Below are 21305 nucleotides of genomic sequence, written 5' to 3'. Positions count from 1 at the left end.
AACGTGTCCCGTATCGGTTCAAAACGGAACAAGAGGGGTCATGTCTGTGACCATGATGTGTGATTATTAAAGGTACACTAGGCCAGTGTATTACATATACCAACTGGTATTAACTGTTACTTATTAGGAACAGGTTTAATTTTGTTTTAATTTTGCAAAGGAATCAGTAACATTGCATTCTATCCCTGAGAAACCCATTTGTAATATTTAACTCCAGACCAGAATGACAGTCTTTGTAGTTGCGGTTCACTTGCTTGGCCACTGGAAGTCACCTTGACTAATGACTAGTGCAATGGTTTGGTTTCTGTATGTGCGACCTCTGGTGCTTAGGTATGTGAACTTCAATAACACAGACAGACAGTCTGAAAACATGCTTACTGCAACTTTAAAGTGATATGTAATGAACAGAAAAAAAAACAGAAGACCCCTATATTTACCTCTACCACATAGTTCTCCTGTAGTATGCTCAATATAGTATTATTCAGTAAGCTGTTTCCTGAGAATTCATTGCCTTTAAAACCTTCTAAAAAGATTGAAGACAAATTAATAATTTATTTAGGGATACTACATAGTTTGGGGTACTTGTAATGAAAATCCGAGGGCCTAACAGCTCTACACACACCTGCACTCTTCTTCTCTTCCTTCTTCATCTTCTTCAGCCTTTTGAGCATTCCTCGCAGGTCTGTGATTCCATACTGGAAGGCGATCTTCTCATACTCTGAGGCTGGAGCATGACTGAGTATATCCCACACATCAACACCAGGCTCTGTGCTGGCCTGGACCATGCTATATTAAGAGAGCAGAAGGAGCTGATTATTTATCAGGCACATATTTACACTTTATGATGTTCCAAATATCAAATTCTACCTAATATATTCTTAGACGCAGATACACAATAAGTTCACTTTAGGTACACTAGATGCTCTAAAGAAAGCAGGTGTATCTTCTGTTAGCAACATTATAAGCACATAATGATAAACTAATAGCAGCTAGCAAGAAGATAAAAGTGACACACATTAAATATACACAGAGATATGAATTAATTCTTACCGTTGGTTGCTTTTTAAGAAACTGCTGCACTTATTCAGAAGCAGAACCAAAGGCATGACAAGACAAACAGCAGATTAACAAACAATGCAACACTCAAACAATGCAAATTGCATAGCCCTCCTCAGCATTTCCAGTCTAGCAAACTCTTCTTCTTCTTACTTCTTACTTTACTTTTTTGTTCTAAAGCTTAAAGAATCAGCAAATCAGTAAACAACACTAACTTTTAGTATCAGGCTCGTTTTGGATCTAGAAACCAGTCAATGGTCCTCACATGCTAATGTCTAGGCAATATTACAGACTTCCCTATAAACAACTGTATATACAAATCTATTTTGACACTGAAAAAGTGAAGTGGGATTTGTGGTATTATGAGTGCGTTCTGTGAGAGATTTTTAATTTCACAGGTTTATTTAGATTTAAGTGTGTGAGATTAATGCCTAAAAACTCTCTAACAATTAGAGCAAAAACAAACAGTTGAAACATGATCAATAATATTACGTTAATACTAGGGTGACCAGATCTGAGATGGTGAAGAAGAAGACACGTCTCCGGGGGGCGGGGGTTATCGACCAATAACGGTAGCTCTACAGTCAGACCGTCCAATCCGAAGATTTTAGGCTACTTCACCACGCCCCCTTCTCACTCAAGCGAACCAAACGGAGTAAGGGAGGGCGGGACTAGTTTGTGAACGAAACGCTTCTCGAAGTTCTATGTAAGTTCTAGAAAAACAAAATCCCGGACGTTTGTGAAATTCCGCTTGGACATTTTTTTAAGTCTAAAAAAGAGGACATGTCTGGGTAAAAGAGGATGTCTGGTCACCCTAGTTAATACAAAATGTATTTACCACCTTTGTGTGCTAATTAATTAGCTTGCAATCAAGAGTAATGTGGAAGTGAGGGTGCCTCCTGCAGGACTGGAAGACTGAGAACTGTGAGGAATCAGCCATTTGAGCAAAGATTAGAGGGGAATAATGCCAGCAGGACACTGAGAAATTAATTACTTGCATATGACAAAGTACACATGCATCTAGAATTCTTTCAGTCACTTACTCTCTATAGACAGGTTGTCACACACAAGGGGAGAATAAAACAACATGAAAACAGCAGTAAAAGAAATGACAGACATCAATCCACTTTGTGGCTTTATTCATATACTGCAGTCAAAAAATGTGTATACAGAAGTATCACTTGCTGCAATACAGAATTAGAATGAAACTTAATTAAATTTTAATCACTGTTTTGTTAACATCAATGTTCATGAGAGGAGATCCAGCAGTACAGATGTTACTTAAGAGCAGTAAGTATTGATCATATTCATGCAAATGATTAAATATTCAAGCCGTCAGTTCTCCAAAAGCACTGTACGAAGGTACTAAGAGCACTGAAAATGGTGCTCACTCTGCAATAAACCAAAAAAAGCTACAATGCTTAAAGGGAAGTGTGGCTTCAAAAACTCCATAGGCTGGGAAAACCAATGTCTTTTCCACAGGGCATTGGCCACTGAACAGGATGCAGAAATGCAGACTGAAACATTCAGAATACGTTGATGTATTTCGACATGTCTGGATGATACTAGGCTCACCTCTTTTTGAGCAAAGCACTGAAGTCCAGTTCACCTGAGTCCTCACCTCCTTCAGTGCTACTGTGGGTAGAGAAAATCAGCCACAATGCAAAGTGAGCTTAAATGAGTAGTTTGGCCAAAAATCCAACTTCCACAATTTACCTTAAATGTAGTCAATCATTACATATTTTGCATTTTCAATTTTGTACTGGAGGTGAGAAGCTAATATCACTAGCAGCAGAATCAATTAATACTACACAAATCTTGGCACAGTTGTGTGTATTAATTTTTATTATGTGACATCTTATTAATTATGACATACTGGCCTCTATAATAAGGACAAACATGCCCAGCATAGCTCAGGTCATTACTAGTAGCCATTTGGATGTCTGTACTTCTGTGAATTTTTATAGGTAACAGTACACCATACCACAACAACTGGTCTATTTGGGGCTACATGATGTAAGAGTGGGATCATTATGGTATGCAGCTGCCACAATGCTAATATCCACTTAAGAGAGCACACCTATGTTCCCAGGGTCTTATATTCACATTTAGTATGAGTGTCTCCTGCCCATTCAGGCTGATATTATCATTAAATGCTCTTTAAGGATTTAATCATAAAATCGAGCAATGTGCTAAGGACAAGTCGACAAGTAAGTTGTTGGTTGTATTAAAGGTTATTGAAGATTTTTGTAGGTTCGCTGTTAGTATGATTGATCATTTTGGTAAAGGTGTTTTGTAATGCTGTTGATGTCGTGAATATTAAATATTCCAACTATGATATAATGGACCCTGGAAACATATGATGTTTCTAGAAATGTTTTTGAAAAAATAAAATTATTGGGAACAAAGGACCCTGGGAATTTAGTACCCTGTGGACATAGGGATGTCTTTGTCAGATGACTACGTTTAGAGGAAATAGAAAGTTGGGTCATATTTTTACTGACCTATTACTAAAATCAACATTAGTATAAGGAGTCGATATTCAATGAAAAACATCCAAAATAGCAAATTATTAAGAAGGAAAAACCTTCTTAGCTTTCAATGAAGTCAATACAAACAGATTTCCTTTCAAGCAGTTTTGGAACATTTCTATTGGTCCATTCTTCATAAAATTTTCACACAAAGTTAAGGACAGCTGCTCTGTTCAAATCCCCATTCCCAAAAATGGAGATACATGTTTTTCATTGGACACTGACATTATAATCATACATTTTTTTAAATGAATGGTGTGGCAGACCCAGTAACTGACTCCATTTTCATCATACATTTCAGAGGCATACTGCACTGATGTATGGAAGTGCACTCGACAGCATGAACACTGATTAGTCTGTGAACCTTTGAGACATTTCATTCACTCCTTTGGCTTATTTGAAGCTTGTGTGTACTGCTGTTACTGAAAGAGCTCTTTGTTGGTGGAAATCAAAGGTGAGGTTTTAGACCTGAGTGTAAATGGAGGATGTGGTAGTGATGTCCAGTCATTTATGGAATCCATACCAGGCCCCAGATCTGTTCAAACAGCTTTGGCACGTTATTGAAGGCAGCAGTGTTAATCTCTTTTAGGACTTTTCTCATTGATCTTAGGCGTACATCAGGATTTTGAAAGGATAAAGTTTGTGTGTGTGTGTGTGTAAGAGCATTACAACAAGCTCTGTCCACTTCCCTACTCATGTAAACACTCCCCTGAAGAGTGTCTGTCTTAAAGCCTGGTGTTATCCAGATGTTTGCTGATAGTGAGATAGTGAGATGGTAATAAAGACACACTCTGAGAGAGTTTGTGCAATAGACTCCACTGATTTTCATAAGTTGTCAGTTCCAGGAAAGAGCATGTAAAATATATTACTTCAAATGTGTGGGATGAAATATATTCATAGTCAGGGCTTCAGAGCTAGGAATTACTCCTTACCATAAACACAACATGTTACAAAATTCAAAACAAACTGTTCACAGTCTCTAAGTCGATAAAAGACTTATACATGTACACAGCTGTTTTCCATGATGATATTTTCCTTAGCTATTACACATTTTTCAGCCTAGAAATATTTGGGACTGTACTTGTAAAAATCAGTGGATAGGGAAATCATATTCTCTTGAAGGTCCGTCATTACGTATATAAAGGAAGGATGAAACACTGTTCTCAACAGAGAGAGAGAGAGAGAGAGAGAGAGAGAGAGAGAGAGAGAGAGAGACAGAGACAGAGAGACAGAGATGAAATTCAAGGCAAAGCTGGAGGTTACACCATTCTAAGGGAGTGACTCACAAAGGAATCATACATCAGTGATATGAGTCAACACTCCTTAAATGTTCCCAGACAGAGAGATAAAAGTGAAGACAATGGAGAGAAGGAAAAAAAGGAAGGTAGGAAGGACAGGAAAATGACAAGAGGGCATGGAAGGACAGGGAGAACACAAACAAGGCCTCAGATTGGCGAGAAATCACTTGATTGTTTTGTGACCTTAAGCTGCAGGAATATGCCCCTGTGCTATTGCAACAAACTCCATTAACTACCTTCCAGGTCCTGACATCTTCTTCTTACTGCCTGAAGACACGCTCCTGAGTGATAATTAAACATTATCTTCCATTTTAATCTGATACCATTAGTGTCTGAACCAAACCTCGTACCTCCAAACTTACAAATTAAGAAGTGGGGAAAAAGTATTCACTTTTTTTTCCTTCAGCATTTCTGCAGCCATTTCTATTGGTGGGTACATTATGACGTTTTGCTGAATAGTGGCAGCTGACTTTGTCAAATTAGGTTAAAAAATGGAAAAAATGAATTACTTTGAAGGTACAAGTTTTGTTTCTATACAGAAGCCCTAATAGGCCATATTTTTCCACTTCAATTTATCATCAAACAAGGTGATTTTACTTAATAATTAAAACATACAATGTTTTAAAACTATATTTCTTTATCAAAAATTATCATTCATTCATTCAATTATCCTTTGCAAAGTCGTGGTGGGTCTGTAGCCTATAACCAGAATAAATAAGTGCACAACCTGGACATATTTGGACAATTTTAAATGGGCAATCCATTGTAAACACTAATAATAGCAAGTTTAACACAACAAGACCTAAACATAGAACAAATGTATAATAAAATATGAGGATTTTTGTTATGATTAAGTTTGAGAATCTTTTCTGTCATAGTTTTATGGTTCTGTGCTGCTCCAGAGACTAGCCTGTTGTACACTAATCAAAATTTAGATGATGTGTTTGATGATTATTTGGTCAAATTTAAGCAGTTATGACAGAACAACACCTTATGTGGGGTTTACATTTCATTTGACACTGTTCAGTAAATAACTTAGCTATAACAGGAGCAGGAGGTTTAATATTGTACATTTTCTGTATTTCTTTCAAATAAAAAAATGTGTTTATTAAAGCATCACTCACGTGCGTCTGAATGCTGCACGGATATCGAACCCCTCTACTGATCGTGACTCTGTGAAAAAAGACACTCATTAATCCATTCACACAGATTCAAGTTCAGCACGAACAATTTTTATATAGTGGAGATAAATTTACATTTTCTCCAATGATCCTTCATCACATTCTGAAATAAGAATTGACTTGAATGTCTCAGATATGACATGATTCATATAATTCATCAGCATTACTTTATTCTAGTAACCCATAATAACAAACAATCATTGCTCACCATGTACAGTCAGCTCAAAATTGCTGCTGTCAAACTTGTCCCTGGAAGAAACTTCACAGCGGTAAGCTCCAGCAAAATTAGCTTTGGCAGCAATGACGTGCATTTCAAAGGTGTATATCTGCAAAATCGGTGGGACAGTTGTAAAAAAACCCAACTACTGTATGAAACATTTGCTGTAACCATGTGATATAAAATTACCACACAGACACTGTGCCACATTGTGTTTCACTATATTGACATCTATTGAAATCACCCTTATACATACTGTAATATGGAAATTATATAGTTTTAAAACTTGCATATATATTGATCATAATTAGCATCCATAACTAGGACATAGTTATAGATAGGTCATAGCTGACCTTAGTGTTGCGGTCATAGTGCTCTTTTAGCTGTAGATGTTTTCCTGACTTGCTGGCCAGGTCCATCCACTTCCCTTTGAACCATCGAACTGTGGGCTTCTTCAGCAGAGACTCACCACACACTTTAGCAATGAAGGTGATGTTCTCACCTGTACAGGATAAAAAGTGTTCTTTCTGCATTCCTAGCTTTGAACTGATTCTCAATTCCAGGCAAAAGAAACATACATATATACCATGAAAAACAGCCTGCTTTAAATTAATTGTTTTTGTGATGTCACAAATAATAATTTACATATATATTTTAATTGAGTCAACGTCATTCCACAAAATACGTAACCTTGTTCGTACAGTAAATAAACTGCCAATTTAAAGTAAATTTTAAGTGTTTTTTTGTCATATATAAATTATATTATGACAGTTTGTGGCACAACTCTTGCAAAACTGGGTCTCAGGGAATAGATGCACTGTTGTAAAAAGCAGAATATAGGTCCTTAATGTAACCAAATGCTGATTTTTATACAACACCAGTTCTCATCTGAGTTTCATTTAGCACTGCATTTGTATATGCAGTTTAAACATGGCCTAAAAAGAGAAAGTAGCCATTGCTTACCTACAGTCACCTCCCCACTCTGAGGTTTCTCTGTGAAGAGTCCAGTCAGATCTGTCTTAGTGTCTGGTTGATGGCTTTCTGGGAGTCCTGAGGAATGAGGACACAGGCAGATAGAGCAAAAAAAAAAAAAAAAAGCAGAGAATAAATAGGCCATAAAGAATTAATTTATAGGATGCTGAACATTAATTATTATATATTCAGTCCAATTTAAGTAGTGCTATTGCTAATGATATTGGATAACTCCAGTACGTCTATATGATACCTTCATATAAATGACATAAACCTACATAAACATATATTAAGGCTTATTTCAACGACATTTGTCCCTATTGTCATAAAAGCTGTTTTGGTCAGTTTCACCCTGGCACACACATTTCCACATAAGAGGGTGAAAGATGAATAGGTTTCCAAGTACCAAAAAAATAAAAAGGTTAAATTGTATAGTTCTCTTGCATTCACATGAAAAAACATATATGTAATTACAGTTAATTTAAGCAAATGTTTCTGTTGCTCTGTATGATGATTTTATATTTTGCTAAATGACATACTCCAAAGTATCTTATTACATCAGATTATTCATGACTTAATTTGTTTTTTAGTTCTCTACTGATTAAAAAGCAGTAGTAGAACGAAAATATGCCACACTAGTGGAAAGTATGTGTTATGGTATTACCCCATCATGAAAAAAGTAAGGCAATACAGAGGTATACTTGTTATGAAAAAATATAACCTTTACTCTGAAATAAAACAAGAAACTTATGTAAAAGATCATTTGTAATTTGAGATTATTTGAAGTCCTAAATAATAGCATGAAAAAATGGTTGCTGTTAAAGCATTTCAGTATATTTATAAAACATTTTTATATTAAAACGTAGCTAATGAATCTATAATAACAACTTGTAGTGCACCAGAACGCATTAAATAAAATGAGACTCCTGTTTAAGATGTAGCTCCTCCCATATCTATCCTACATCTTACATATGGTGACCAGATCTGAGATGGTGAAAAAGAGGACACGCCTCCGGGGGGGTGGGGGTGATGAGCTCTTGCCCCTCGTTGCTGTTGTATGCTTAGCTGAACCTCTGTATGCTTTTAGGTCCTTTACACCTTTATTTGCTACACAAAACATTGTAATTTCTTTTTTAATTCATCCGAGAACTTAGATTAACGTTTAGCTTACTCAGCTTACGGATAGCTGCTCGAGATGAGGGCGGGTACATGAGCTTTGCCTGACGTAAACAAGGACTACTGACGTGCAGACTGACCAATTAAATGTTTACAGAGAAGGTTGTCGACCAATAACGGTAGCTCTACAGTCAGACCGTCCAATCAGAAGATTTTAGGCTACTTCCCCTTCTCACTGAAGCGAACCAATCGGAGTAGGGGAGGGCGGCACTACTTTGTGAACGAAACGCTTCTCGAAATTCTACGTAAGCTCTAGAAAAACAAAATCCCGGACATTTGTGAAATTACTCCCGGACATTTTTTTAAGTCTAAAAAAGAGGACATGTCCGGGTAAAAGAGGACGTCTGGTCACCCTATCTTACATGTACTTTGCTCACTTTGTCCATCTTATTTCAAGACATTACAATCACTTTTCTCTTCTCTTTGCTGGTTTTTTCTCCCTGTCAACAGGATTTTCCTTCAATATCTGTCTGTACCTAGCTGATCTCTCTTTAACATATAAGGGCATCTATAAAAAAAAACATCATTATTAATATTCATTGTAATTTCTGCTTTTATTAAGAACGACTAGAATGGAATAAAGTGCTTTTAATATTTAATAATAATTTTAAAATATTAAAAAGTCAGTATAACATTCTGTTGTACTGAATGACAGATATTTTACTTTAGCACATTTTACAGTTATCCCAGTGATTAGCCAAAGCTCACATTGGCTCAAATGTTAATAACCTTCTCTACATACAAAAATAACTGCAATATTATGTTTTCTGTGTTGTACAGAATGTTGTTCTTTGATGTACTATGTGAGTAAAGAAAGTTTTATGAAATAATGTTGAAATTCACTGAACTTGTGTCTGTGCTGAAGGGTCCCCTGGGGTCTCCCTTTGTTGTTACAAATGGTCACATGACTGCAGTAAAAAGATCTCATTTCAAAATAAGGTTCTTTATTAGCGTTTTACTGAATGACAGCTGAAGATTAGGAAAATGGGGACTGAAAGTTTAAAAAACACATCTGATGGAATATCATTTAATATGTCACACATTACATTTGTACAATTATGCCAAAGCAATATGTTTTAAGCTGGATTAATTCGTTTTTTTAATGTATTATTCCTTGAAGAGTTAGGAGGACAGTTGCTCTGAATGACATTTTGGGGTTTTTTGATTTTTTTCAAAAATCATACATTTTCCATTAAAATTATAAGTTATTAAGTTTCAGTAAACATGTACAAATTGAGTAAACTGAAGGTATATCTTCTTATATGAATATATTTTTATAATATTTATCTCGTCTTTGACCCATGAACATTTTTGTCATTACTTATTAAGTGTAATAGCTAGGGTGGGGGGCCTAGTTATTACACTTTTATATTATTATTAAACGTTATATTATTAGCTATTTAATGTGTTATATTAGTTCAAAAATAGCCAAACTCACTTACCATCATGAGCTCCAGGGTCTGGGGCATGACCGTTCGTCTCTGAAGTTTTTGGAGCTTCAGCGGGGGTATCTGATGGAGCGTCTGCTGGGGTTGCTGGAGGAACATCAACAGGGGGCGCTGTATCTGGGGGGGCTTCTTTTATCGCAGTCTTAGCAGCTGCCTTTGCCAGGCCTTTGGCTGAGAAACATTATAAATATTATCATAAGATACTGAATTTATTCGGTCTAATGTGAGGAGAAACACAGCCAGATAATGTTTACAGTGACTAAAGCTGAGGTGCAATGTGGAGTACAGAGTGAATAGATGCTGAAAAATAGAGCTAGCTCAATCTTTGCCTGTACTTTAGCTCTAAATGATAAGGTGGTGGAGGTGGGGGGTTGAGTGGTGGCTTAGGTTGTGCCATACAACACATTACAGTAACTTAATTACTACACAGGATTTTTCCTGTAATTTTAACTATTTTTAAATGATTGTAATCATATAAGCTTTTAAATGAATGAAAAACTTATAATCCTCTAGGCTTGACCTTCTGCCTAGATGAAACTTAGCATGAAACTGCTTTCATTTTAGTCTTTCAGGTTTAAAAAGCATTAGATTTTCATAATGCCTTTTAAGTGAGGTTTATTGCTATATGTTTCTAAAGAAAGTAGCATTGAATTTCCCATTATTATATCATTTTGTGTGTGAATTGTAGAGAGCATCTCATGAGCAAAAAAATGATAGGTGAGATTATTTTTTCAAGACGTTTTAAGTATAAAATTTCATTACATTTTTTAAAAAGTAATTTGTAATGGATTACCCTTTTCAGTAACTACCCCACCACAGAATAAATGCCTAGAAATATAGACTAGCTAAAACAAATGACTCTGCCTTACAGTATTTGAAAGGACTTAGTCTGATATGAGTGTTAAATAAAGCTGCTTGAATATATATTCCTCAGCTATGTCTGTCATGTTTAGAAGTTTTAGCTATCAGTTTTTCCATGTACACTCTCCATGCTGTCAAGTGCCTCTCAGGAAAGTAATCTCCAGAGCCAAAGGTGAAGGTCATCTGTGTTTTAAGCTGTGACTAGATGAGGCCTGGTATTTCATAGCTGAGTTCCCAGTGGGCCTTTTCTGTGCACTGACCTTAGAAAGAGTGGTAACCTCTCCTGTGTTAGTGAACATATCGAGTATAAATCAAGATATATGTTGAATGCAAACTAATTTTGATTGTGATTGTGTTACAAAACGAAGCAGTGCTGTTTTACAAAAGGTGCCCGTGACAAGTGATATAGGTCAAGATGAGCTGTGCCAAGGTCCAAAGTGTCAGGTGAGGATGCAACATTCTGCAAATGTGACAGGTAGCCAGCCAGGATAGAAGTGCAAAACTCTCAAAATAACCTACCTTCTGCTTCTTTTATCTTTAGCTCAAATTTGAATTTTGAACCCCCAGCTATTATAGCATATCCTGCTGCATCCTCTGGGGCAGCATTTTTTATGGTGAGTGAGTGTTTATTGCCTTCTGCAGATATTGCATATTTGTCACTGGCTGTGATGTCTTTAGTGTCCCGTTGCCATCTTACTTTGGCATCTGCTTTCTCAGTCTCTGCTTCAAATACCACTGTTGTCCCAATCTCAGTGGTCTGACTTTTTGGTTTCTTGATGAAGGCAGACACTGGGGAGGGTGGATAGGGGAAAAATAAGCTATGTAAAGGCAGCTGGTGTACTTTAATGGGTAACAGATAAAACCTCGTGGTAGATGTAAGTGTGTCAGGCTAAAATTGATATTATTGGTTAATATTATTTTTCCCCACCCATTGGTGCATGGTGACATAATTAACATTTTTAATCAACGACTACAAAAAAAAAACTTTTTGTCTTTTATATAATTGGTATGGGCACTTACATGAACAAGCAATATGCAAAAGTCCATTTTGATTTCAATTTGATTTTAAATGCATAAATAAACAATGGCTCAACAATGGATCAGTCTTATCAATTAACATGATATTAGAAATCTAGTGTAATTTTTCTAGCCATAATGCATAGTACAAACATAATTTCCAGAAACTGGAAGCTTTATTTAATTGACAGAATCAATAAGAAAGATATTCAGTGTTTTCACTAAACAACATGATTTCTAAATATAAACACACTTAGTTTAATGCCTGTAACCCACTCAAAAAAAGTCTTACTGTTTACTACTGTGTTACATCAATTCATTCATTCATTCATTATCTGTAACCCTTATCCAATTCAGGGTCGCGATGGGTCCAGAGCCTACCTGGAATCATTGGGCGCAAGGTGGGAATAAACCCTTGAGGGGGCACCAGTCCTTCACAGGGCAACACACACACACACACACATTCACTCACACCTACGGACACTTTTGAGTCGCCAATCCACCTACCAACGTGTGTTTTTGGACTGTGGGAGGAAACCGGAGCACCAGGAGGAAATCCACGCGGACACGGGGAGAACACACCAACTCCTGTGTTACATCAAGTTTGTTTTAATTACAATCTTTAATCATTTGGGAAATGAAGATACAAACTGTGAAAGATTTTGTAGTGGAGTTTTTGTCCATTCTTGCTTGATAAGGCTTAAGCTGCTTAACAGTCTGTGGTCAACTTTCCCTGGTATTTCACTTAATGATGCTCCATGGGAAAGATCTAGACTGCAAGCAGGTCAGTCAGGTACATGAAATATATGTCTACAAAGCCCCATTGTACCACGTACAGAACGACGCCTGGCATTGTCTTGCTGAAATAACCATGGACTTCCCAGGAAAAGTGTAGTCTTAGTGGCTGCATTTGTCTCTCTAAAAATCCTGTGTTCAGCTCTACATCAATGGAAATTTCTCACATATGTCACTCATGCTGTGGTCACTGATGCACCCACATAATCATGAGAGATGTTACTTTTGCACCTATCACTGATAAATATCAGAATGCTCTTGCATCCATTACACTCCTCTGACCACAGCACATTTCTAATGTCTTTTGGATCATGTGAGTTAAGCTTAGGCGCAGAGAACTTTAGGAAAGTTAGATTTCCCACACAGGATTGATGTAAGGCTTTCTCCTTGTATAGTAAGGAGATTCAGGATGAGTATCATGTGGCATTGCTTGATATAGTGGTGGACTGTGTTTTTTGACGAGGGTTTTCTAAAGTGCTCCCTAGGTCATTTGGCTATGTTTGTCACAATGGCATGATAGTTTTTTATGGCATATGGTCTGGGGGTTCAAAGGCCACGGACACATTCACTCACACACACACACACCTAGTGACATATTTGAGTCACCAATCCACCTGCCAGTGTGTGTTTTTGGACCGTGGGAGGAAACCGGAGCACCCGGAGGAAACCCTCACAGACAGTCACGGGGAGCAGGATTTGAACCCTGGAGCTGTGTGACTGCGACACTACCTGCTGTGCCACTGTACATCCGGTGGATGGTCCTTTTGTACCAAATCATAATAAAAGCTTTGCTTTTTACCAGTTCACCTGCTTATTATGGAATGTTTTACAATTCAAATATATTTTGACAATTCTATAAACATTTCATAATTTCTTCAGGCTCTTATCACTTCTCTTTTACAGAATTTTTAAAGGACCATTTCTCTGTAATAATAAGTTCCTGGCTCATAATAAGTGGTTTCTCACAATGCACAGTTTTTCTATAACCAGTGAATGTCAGCAATAATAGGATGTTGACTGAGAATTCACAGCTGCCTTAATGGCTTTTTATTCTTAGAATCTTGTTATTTTCTCCACAGTATTGTTTGTTTTCAGTGGGTGTGCATTATTCTATCCTCTGCTTTCCTCTGTAAATGAGGCTCTTTGCCACTGGGTGCAAGTCATTCAGTATATCATTTTGCATTTTGCCATTATTACTAAAATGAGAACAAAATAACACTTTGAAAGCTAGTTAACAGTCATCAGTCCAGTCTGTGTTTGAATAATAGCTGAAATATTAACCATAACAACAAAAGTATATTAAGTAGGAACATCAAAAACTCAAACCCTCACAAAGACACACACACATGTAGACCAAGGAGGTTAACCATTTTTTCTTTGTTTTTATACATATAGGAACTTTATAGGATGTGGATGTTTACAATCCATTCCCAACAGAAAGCCAACATAAAGTTTTATTTCAAGCGTCTCAAAGCCAAACCTAAACAATTGTATATTATAGATCAGAGCTGCATAATGTAGCATAAGGAGTATCAATTTAGTGCTCCTTGTAAAACTCCTCAATTTCTGTAAGGGTTACCTTCCTGGTCTTAAGGATGTTTTGTGTCATTTATAGTCTACTATAACTAATAGCAGCAATTAGATTAATTTGATCAATTTCCTTTGCAAACTGAATATCAACAGGAAAAAAGATATATAAATATCAAATAAACAATGTAAAGTGTATCTTATGATACTGTCACTAGAGCAGGTTCCTAGAAATCCCACTCCAAACATTTATTTACATAGCGTTACGTACATTATGCGTAATCTATATAGCACAAAGTGCATTCAAATATAGAATACATATGTGTCCAGTTAGTAGATGACCCAGTGCACTGAGCAGACCACACGTAGTGGTGAGAGGGATTAGGTGAACTCTATTCCTGTGGATGGACAAGAATTGGAAGAATGTCACTGTGCTTTCTCTCTCACTATCTGAAAACTGTGGTATTGTCTATACCAGGGGTGGGCAATCTTATCCACAAAGGGCCGGTGTGGCTGCTGGATTTAAGTCCATTCAGGTTCAAGCACACCTGATTTCACTCCTTTAATTAGTTGGCTTGAGTAAAACACATGATCATGTGACCTCCTAGTTGCTTGGAACAAAAACCAGCAGCCACACTGGCCCTTTGCGGAAAAGATTGCCCACCCCTGGTCTATACTCTGTTCTACACCTTTGTTTCTTCACTGCTGTAGACTGAACAGAGGTTGGAATTTCAGGGAAAAAAGGATATTCACATGACAAGGTTGATTTCCTCTCTCTCTCTCTCCCTCTCTCTCTCTCTCTCTCACTTTATACATATATTTCCTGAAATGGATGAGCAGAAAAGAAGATGAGCAGCATGTTCAGACATTTTAATTTACATATAGTCTATAGTCCTAATTTAATACAAAGAGCAGCATGAAGGACAAGCTTCCTGTGCCACAAAATAGGGCCAAGACACAATGGACAGGACTACAGTGAACATTTATCAGTCACCTGAATCCAGAGTAAGGAAAGATAGACAGGGGAGCTATTCCATCCTCCAAATACTGATAGCTTGTGCCGAAGAGGCTTTAAAGTTGGTGTTGACAGATGAGTGAACACATCTGAGCCATGAGGACATATCCTCTTTCAAGTACTCTCTAATCATGACGTTACAGTTGACCTCTGCACAAAATTTTTGACCTCTGGGGCAAATAATAATGGTTCTGTTTCAAAGGGTTACTCTCATTAGACTGGATTAAATAGCAAAGAGTAGGGTGTGAAGAACAAAGAGCAGGAGAGATGAAGTTTGGAGCTGAGCTTCTGTCCTGTATTGTTCCATGTTTGTTGTGGTGTTGTGGGGGAAATACAACCTGAAGCTTTAAAATATTGAATAAACATTAATAAGACATTGTTCCTCTTGAGAATGACACATTTTTTGCTGTTAATAAATTAATACCATCTTTATGTGATGGAAACCATTGCTGAATAAATAACATAAATGTGTTATGGTCAAATGACCAATGAAGTAGTTCTGTGATGGCTGGTCATAGCTAGGGTACATAATTTAAGGCAGTAGGCACCAGAAAACTAATGAAGAATATATATATATATTTATTTTTTTTTTTTTTTTTTCACAGAAGGAATGAGTGATTTTAACTGCAGTGTTCCAAAGACGATCTCAAACAGACAAATTCACCCAACCAGGACTTTCAAGCTGCAGGCAAGTGGCAGAAGGAGTGAGTAAAGATAGAGACTGGATCTAACTGAACCTCTAGGCAGGCTGGGGATATTACAGCACGAGAAAAGAGACTGTGCATAGATTAGAGAATCTTCCTGCTAAGTCCTAATTGCTTAGCGGGATCATCAGAAGAGACAGGGTAGCATGGTTTAAATGCTGTGGATCTTAACACTTATCACTCCACAGTGGCTCATCAGGTGAGTGGTATTAGGAAGTTTGATACTTTCAGAGACATGTGGAATGATTTTGGCTGAAAACATGGCAAGCCTTTGTTTGCAGTGTTTTCCAGCTGAGGATATGTTTACACTCTGATTTCAGTGGAATTTTAAGTGTCGCACTTGTCCAAAGCCCAGCAACTGGCTCTGATTTGCCAGACTTGGCTTCTTTGTCTGGTTCCACATCCAGAACTTCTTGTACACAGTGTGCCAAAGCGACAGTGACAAAGCCTTGTCAACAGAACAGTGTTAGCCAACACTATTTGAAACACAAGGACCAATTCTGAAAGTCATGGTCACTCATCAAAAAACTGCAGAATGCTAAAAACAGGCTTGGGAAAGGAGCTGGACACAAACGAGCATGCATAACATTTAAAATGTCCAAACAGAATATGCTTTAGTTCTTTTTGTTTTCATAAAAAAGTCACATACAGCTGAACTGTAGCATTTCTGTCAGTTGTGGTTTATGATTTCTGAATTGTGTATATAGGTTTAGGAATTTGTATCTTCATCAAATTAATTTCTTTATTGTTTGCAGGAACAGTATCGCATTGCAGTGAATAACTCACATTGAGAGTTCGCCTGAGTGAAGTACAGCCTCCACAGGGTAGGGTTAGTTTTGACAAAGTGTTACAAATATTCCCAAAGTAATCAATAAAAGAAGTCTATATTCCCCTGGATAAAAACATAACAGTTATTTTTCTATATATTTAAACATAGGCTATAGTTATCCAGCCTTTTGTCAACTGAAATGTTACATATTAATTTATTTTTATTTGACATTTCAGGTATGACATTTAAATGTATCTACTAATATAATCCAGTGTACCATGTGGTTCATACATTTCTGTCCCCAAAAGATCAAATATGTAATATGTAGTATGATATATGCTTCTGAAACTGGTAACATGATAGTTACTACTTTAAATATTACCCTCCAGGGACCCTCATAAACATCATGTCTCATAGTGATGAGCTCAAAAAGGCTGTGATAAATTGCAGCCCAGATGACAGATGCACTTCCCTTTGAAGTCCTTCTGTGTGTCCTAGTCCCTAATTGCGCCTTATGAATGCTCTCACTCATGGCATCGTGGGAACTGTAGTGAAACTCTCTGTTTCAAGCTACACATGCTACAAGTCAGACCCTAAAATGTTTCACAAGTTGGAGCTAAGGAGCAGCAGACCATCCTTTTCAGGTTTAAATTACTTTAACTTCATTTAATTTAATTCAGAAGGAAGCAGTAGTTATAAGTGATAGTGAAACTGCCCTAAATTATTGCAATTTGAACAGCTTCTCCAGTCATTTCAAACTGACTGAGTATTTTTTTTTTTTTTTGGACATGCATTTGCCAGCTCTGCTTAAATTATGCAACATATATGTTCATATACTTTAAGAAACCCCATTGTTTTAGCACATAAACAAAGCATGGATTAGATGAGGAACCCTGCTATTTCAAAATCTTTTCCTCAATCAAAGTCAACATTTTTCTTAATCAATCAATTTTACCAGTGAAATGTCCTTTTTATAAACACTTCATCTTAAAACCACAAAACATTCCATTACCTGCTTTTTTGGTTGGCTCTGGCATCCTGCTTTTCTTGTTAAGTGTCCCTTACAAACAAGTTTCTGACAAAGACAAACAGGCTTAGCAGATGGCCACCCTCTTTCTCTTTTATTAGAACCCCCCCCCACACACACACACACACACACACATACACACACACACACAATGTCATACAATCTAGACCCAGCCCCTTTGCTTTCTCTTCAGCAGAGATAATGAATGCATACCTTGATACTTCCAAAGAAACTCCCCTCTATGTACACACAAATGCACACACACACACACACACACACACACAAACACACACACACACACTCACACACACGCACACACACGCACACACACTGAGCTCCCAGTCCATCCATTTCCAAAATGTTGAACATATTCCTGGTCATTGCTCCAACACCTCCTCCAGTTGACAGGACCCGAGGAGCAGGAGGTGAGCTTAGGTTAAACGAGGAAAGGAGATTAAATTTAGTCTCTGACTCCGGTGAAGACTCTCACACCTTCCAGATCTATGACCCGCCACACCTTATTCAGTGGAATGAAGGGGTTAAAAAAAGAGAAGACCCCTGCAGAATGTAGACAAGAAAGACTCTCTAAACACATGATGTTGCTATTTATGTTTCGATATATAGTGTCCATGTATTCTTCTGTTTATACACTCTTAAAATAAAGTTCCAAACAAGGGTGGGAGGCAATTGGAGATGTTTAAATAGTTTATAGTTATAATAAATATTGAATATTAAAAATTAGGGAATGACTATTACAGCTCTAAAAGTAAACTTCTCAATGGGTGCTTTTTAATGCGAATTTGAGGAAGTTTAATACAAAATAATAAAGAATATATTAAAGATATGGAGAACCCTTATATCATTAAATTGGTGTACAAATTTTACAATATCTACAAATTTGATTATTATTCATGTGTTATCATTCATTCATTCATTTTCTGTAACAGCTACATTCCAGTCAGGTTCGCTGTGAGTGTGGGGCCTACCCAGACTCATCAGTTCAATGCACGAACACACCCTGGACAGAGCACCAATCCATCACAGATCATCACACACACACACACACAGCCAACTCTTGCCTGCTGATGCTACACAAGTAAACATAGCTGAAATGTCTCCCAAACTGTACAGAAGGACAAAGAATATTGAACTGAGTATAATGACGTTAGCCTACGCTATTCATTTAATGCAATAACAATGGTGTAAGTTCAGCTTTTTGTGCATTGTTTTTTTTTGTGCAGCCCTGTAACTAGCAGGTGCATGGGAACAGTAGTCTTCAATGACTTGGTGTACGGCTGGTCTCTGTCATCATATTTCACTCAAAGCTTGTCACTGCCCCTGCTGAACCATTCCTGTCATCAGCCCAAACGACACAAAAATATCAGCCACATATTGGCAGCTCATATTATCCTTTAATCCATTGGGCTCTGTACAATGCTTCTCTCATCTTTTGTGAAGAGCTAGGGGGTGTTCTCAAAACAATAAGGTGGATAATTTATGGATAGGAATCCTCCTTATGTCTTCACTTGTTTAACAGATTTGACCTTGAACTTAGGTAATTTGGATAACAAATAAGCTGTAATAATAATAATAAAAATAATAATAATAATAAAGTAACAGTTTGTTAGTATTGTATCACAGATACAACTCTGCCTTGGGTCTGTTACTTACAAAATACCTGAGTTTGAGTGTGTCCGACAGTACACTCTCCGAAAAATGTTTGGTAGAGGAACGGTTTTGGCCACTAAAGGTACAAACAGTGTAAATGTACCTTTAAAGGTACAACAGTGGTGTTAAATTCCACTTGTGTTCCATGAAGATACATTACGCTCCCTCCTCCAGGAGAGGTGTATATTTATAATGTAATGTATATAATTTTGTTGCCTTGAGGGTACCACCACAGTGACAGCTGTTAATGTCACTCACTCATTAACTGCTGTTTAGCAGGATAAACTTTCTGAGTGATATTTCTGAATTACCTATAACACTATAACAACAATGTGTGTTTGTGTTTGTCTGCTAAAGGGAAATCTAGAGAAAAGTACAAACAACCTGAGCCTAGTTATAGAACAAACAAGGGTACTGAGATGATGGACAGGCCATATGGAAATGCCTGATGCCTGAATGAATGCCTGGCTTGTCCTTATTTGCCCCCTCCACTTGGATCTAATGCTAAATAATTTTTGCTTTTAAATCGCTTCTTTCTTGTACATTTCCAGCATTGTTCCATTATATCTTTCCTCGACCCTGATCTGCAAACCTGTCAGCAACTGGTCACTGGTAGCAGATGGTCAAGAGCTGCTGGCAGCAGGAGCAAGGAATCAGGCAACTGCACACAACAGAGGAGGGAGGGACTGAGTGCTGCCAGAGGGCCTTTGTAAATGACAACTGTCTGCTGTAATGTCTATATATTACCCTTGGGACCTGCAGCTGGGCTTTTCCTTACCTGGTTGCAATTCCAGTAGGATCATCTTAAGCTTATCTGTAATGAACAGGAAGAGTGTCAGCTGCATGGCATGACCTGAATGGGATGTTAGAGTGTTACCGCTGTCAAATTGAATTGAGAGACACTGAAATTAGGGAGCAAATATAAAAGAGTACAGGTGGAATTCAGTAGAACAACAAGTGTACAGTAATCTCACTGGAGATTCATGGGAGGGTACTTCCTTGGGTCGCTGATGAAATTTGAACACGTAGCCCTCAGAGGCACACGTATCACACGTCCCATTACAGAGCCAAACAAACTCAGACAATCATTAATTGAGGGGGCTGACACCTTTGGCCTTTACCTCTTCAAATAACAACAGCATTTTTAGAAGGGTATAAGGGCCAAGGCTGGGAGTTAGGAATAGCCGGCCCCTGTAGCAGGTCAGGCAGGGGGTCTCAAGGGTGTCAGGAGGGGCAGAAAGACCCTGGCAGCTCCCTACATGTACACAGATAATGATGAATCATAAATGAAAAGTAGAGTTTGGTTCTATTTAATAGTATATACGTATATGTTTATTTATTTTACTTAATAAAAGCAAACCAATATTTTTCCTTTTTATTTATCACTATAAAGTGTACCCAATTGCTGACACAATCACACACACACACAAACACATACACACAAACATTATACTGTTGAGCAATAGATCTGCACTCTCTGAGTAAAGTGTACTCATTGCAAACACAGCCACAACTTCCCATCAACCCCAGCACATACACAAACCATCCAATCCATCTGGCATGAGCTAAAGTATTGTTTTGTGATCTAGAACTAATCATCAAACTTCATTTATATGCCTTAATAAATTTTGAAGTAAACTTTGTTTTAAATGATTAATATATTTAAATAAATATATAAAAAATACAATTCTGGGTGGGCGGGGCGGCACGGTGGCGCAGCAGGTAGTGTCGCAGTCACACAGCTCCAGGGCCCTGGAGGTTGTGGGTTAGATTCCCGCTCCGGGTGACTGTCTGTGAGGAGATGGTGTGTTCTCCCCGTGTCCGCATGGGTTTCCTCTGGGTGCTCCGGTTTGCTCCCACAGTCCAAAAACACACGTTAGTAGGTGGATTGGCGACTCAAAAGTGTCCGTAGGTGTGAGAGTATGTGTGTGTGTGTGTGTGTGTGTGTGTGTGTGTTGCCCTGTGAAGGACTGGCGCCCCCTCCAGGGTGTATTCCCGCCTTGCACCCAATGATTCCAGGTAGGCTCTGGACCCACCGCGACC

The 21305-nt window shown here is 37.7% G+C and overlaps 1 protein-coding gene across 2 annotated transcripts in view; it reads right to left on the bottom strand.

Annotated features, from left to right (window-relative positions):
• The window catches only part of LOC136678042 (myosin-binding protein C, cardiac-type-like), a 51623-nt gene extending 34019 nt beyond the window's left edge, over positions 1-17604 (bottom strand). For both annotated transcript variants that reach the window (XM_066655817.1, XM_066655816.1), the window contains exons 1-12: positions 17580-17604; positions 11260-11529; positions 9874-10050; positions 7247-7333; positions 6637-6785; positions 6275-6392; positions 6010-6058; positions 5122-5166; positions 2632-2691; positions 2100-2102; positions 1051-1074; positions 623-786 (exon numbers count right to left, since the gene is read on the bottom strand). In XM_066655817.1, coding sequence (XP_066511914.1) covers positions 623-786; positions 1051-1074; positions 2100-2102; positions 2632-2691; positions 5122-5166; positions 6010-6058; positions 6275-6392; positions 6637-6785; positions 7247-7333; positions 9874-10050; positions 11260-11529; positions 17580-17604 — 1171 coding nt within the window. The remainder of the gene's footprint in view (positions 1-622; positions 787-1050; positions 1075-2099; positions 2103-2631; positions 2692-5121; positions 5167-6009; positions 6059-6274; positions 6393-6636; positions 6786-7246; positions 7334-9873; positions 10051-11259; positions 11530-17579) is intronic.
• Between the last annotated feature and the right edge of the window lie 3701 nt (positions 17605-21305).

Source organism: Hoplias malabaricus, chromosome Y (genome assembly GCF_029633855.1).
Source record: "Hoplias malabaricus isolate fHopMal1 chromosome Y, fHopMal1.hap1, whole genome shotgun sequence".
Taxonomy (NCBI): Eukaryota; Metazoa; Chordata; class Actinopteri; order Characiformes; family Erythrinidae; genus Hoplias; species Hoplias malabaricus.
This window is presented reverse-complemented; position numbering and strand designations above follow the sequence as displayed.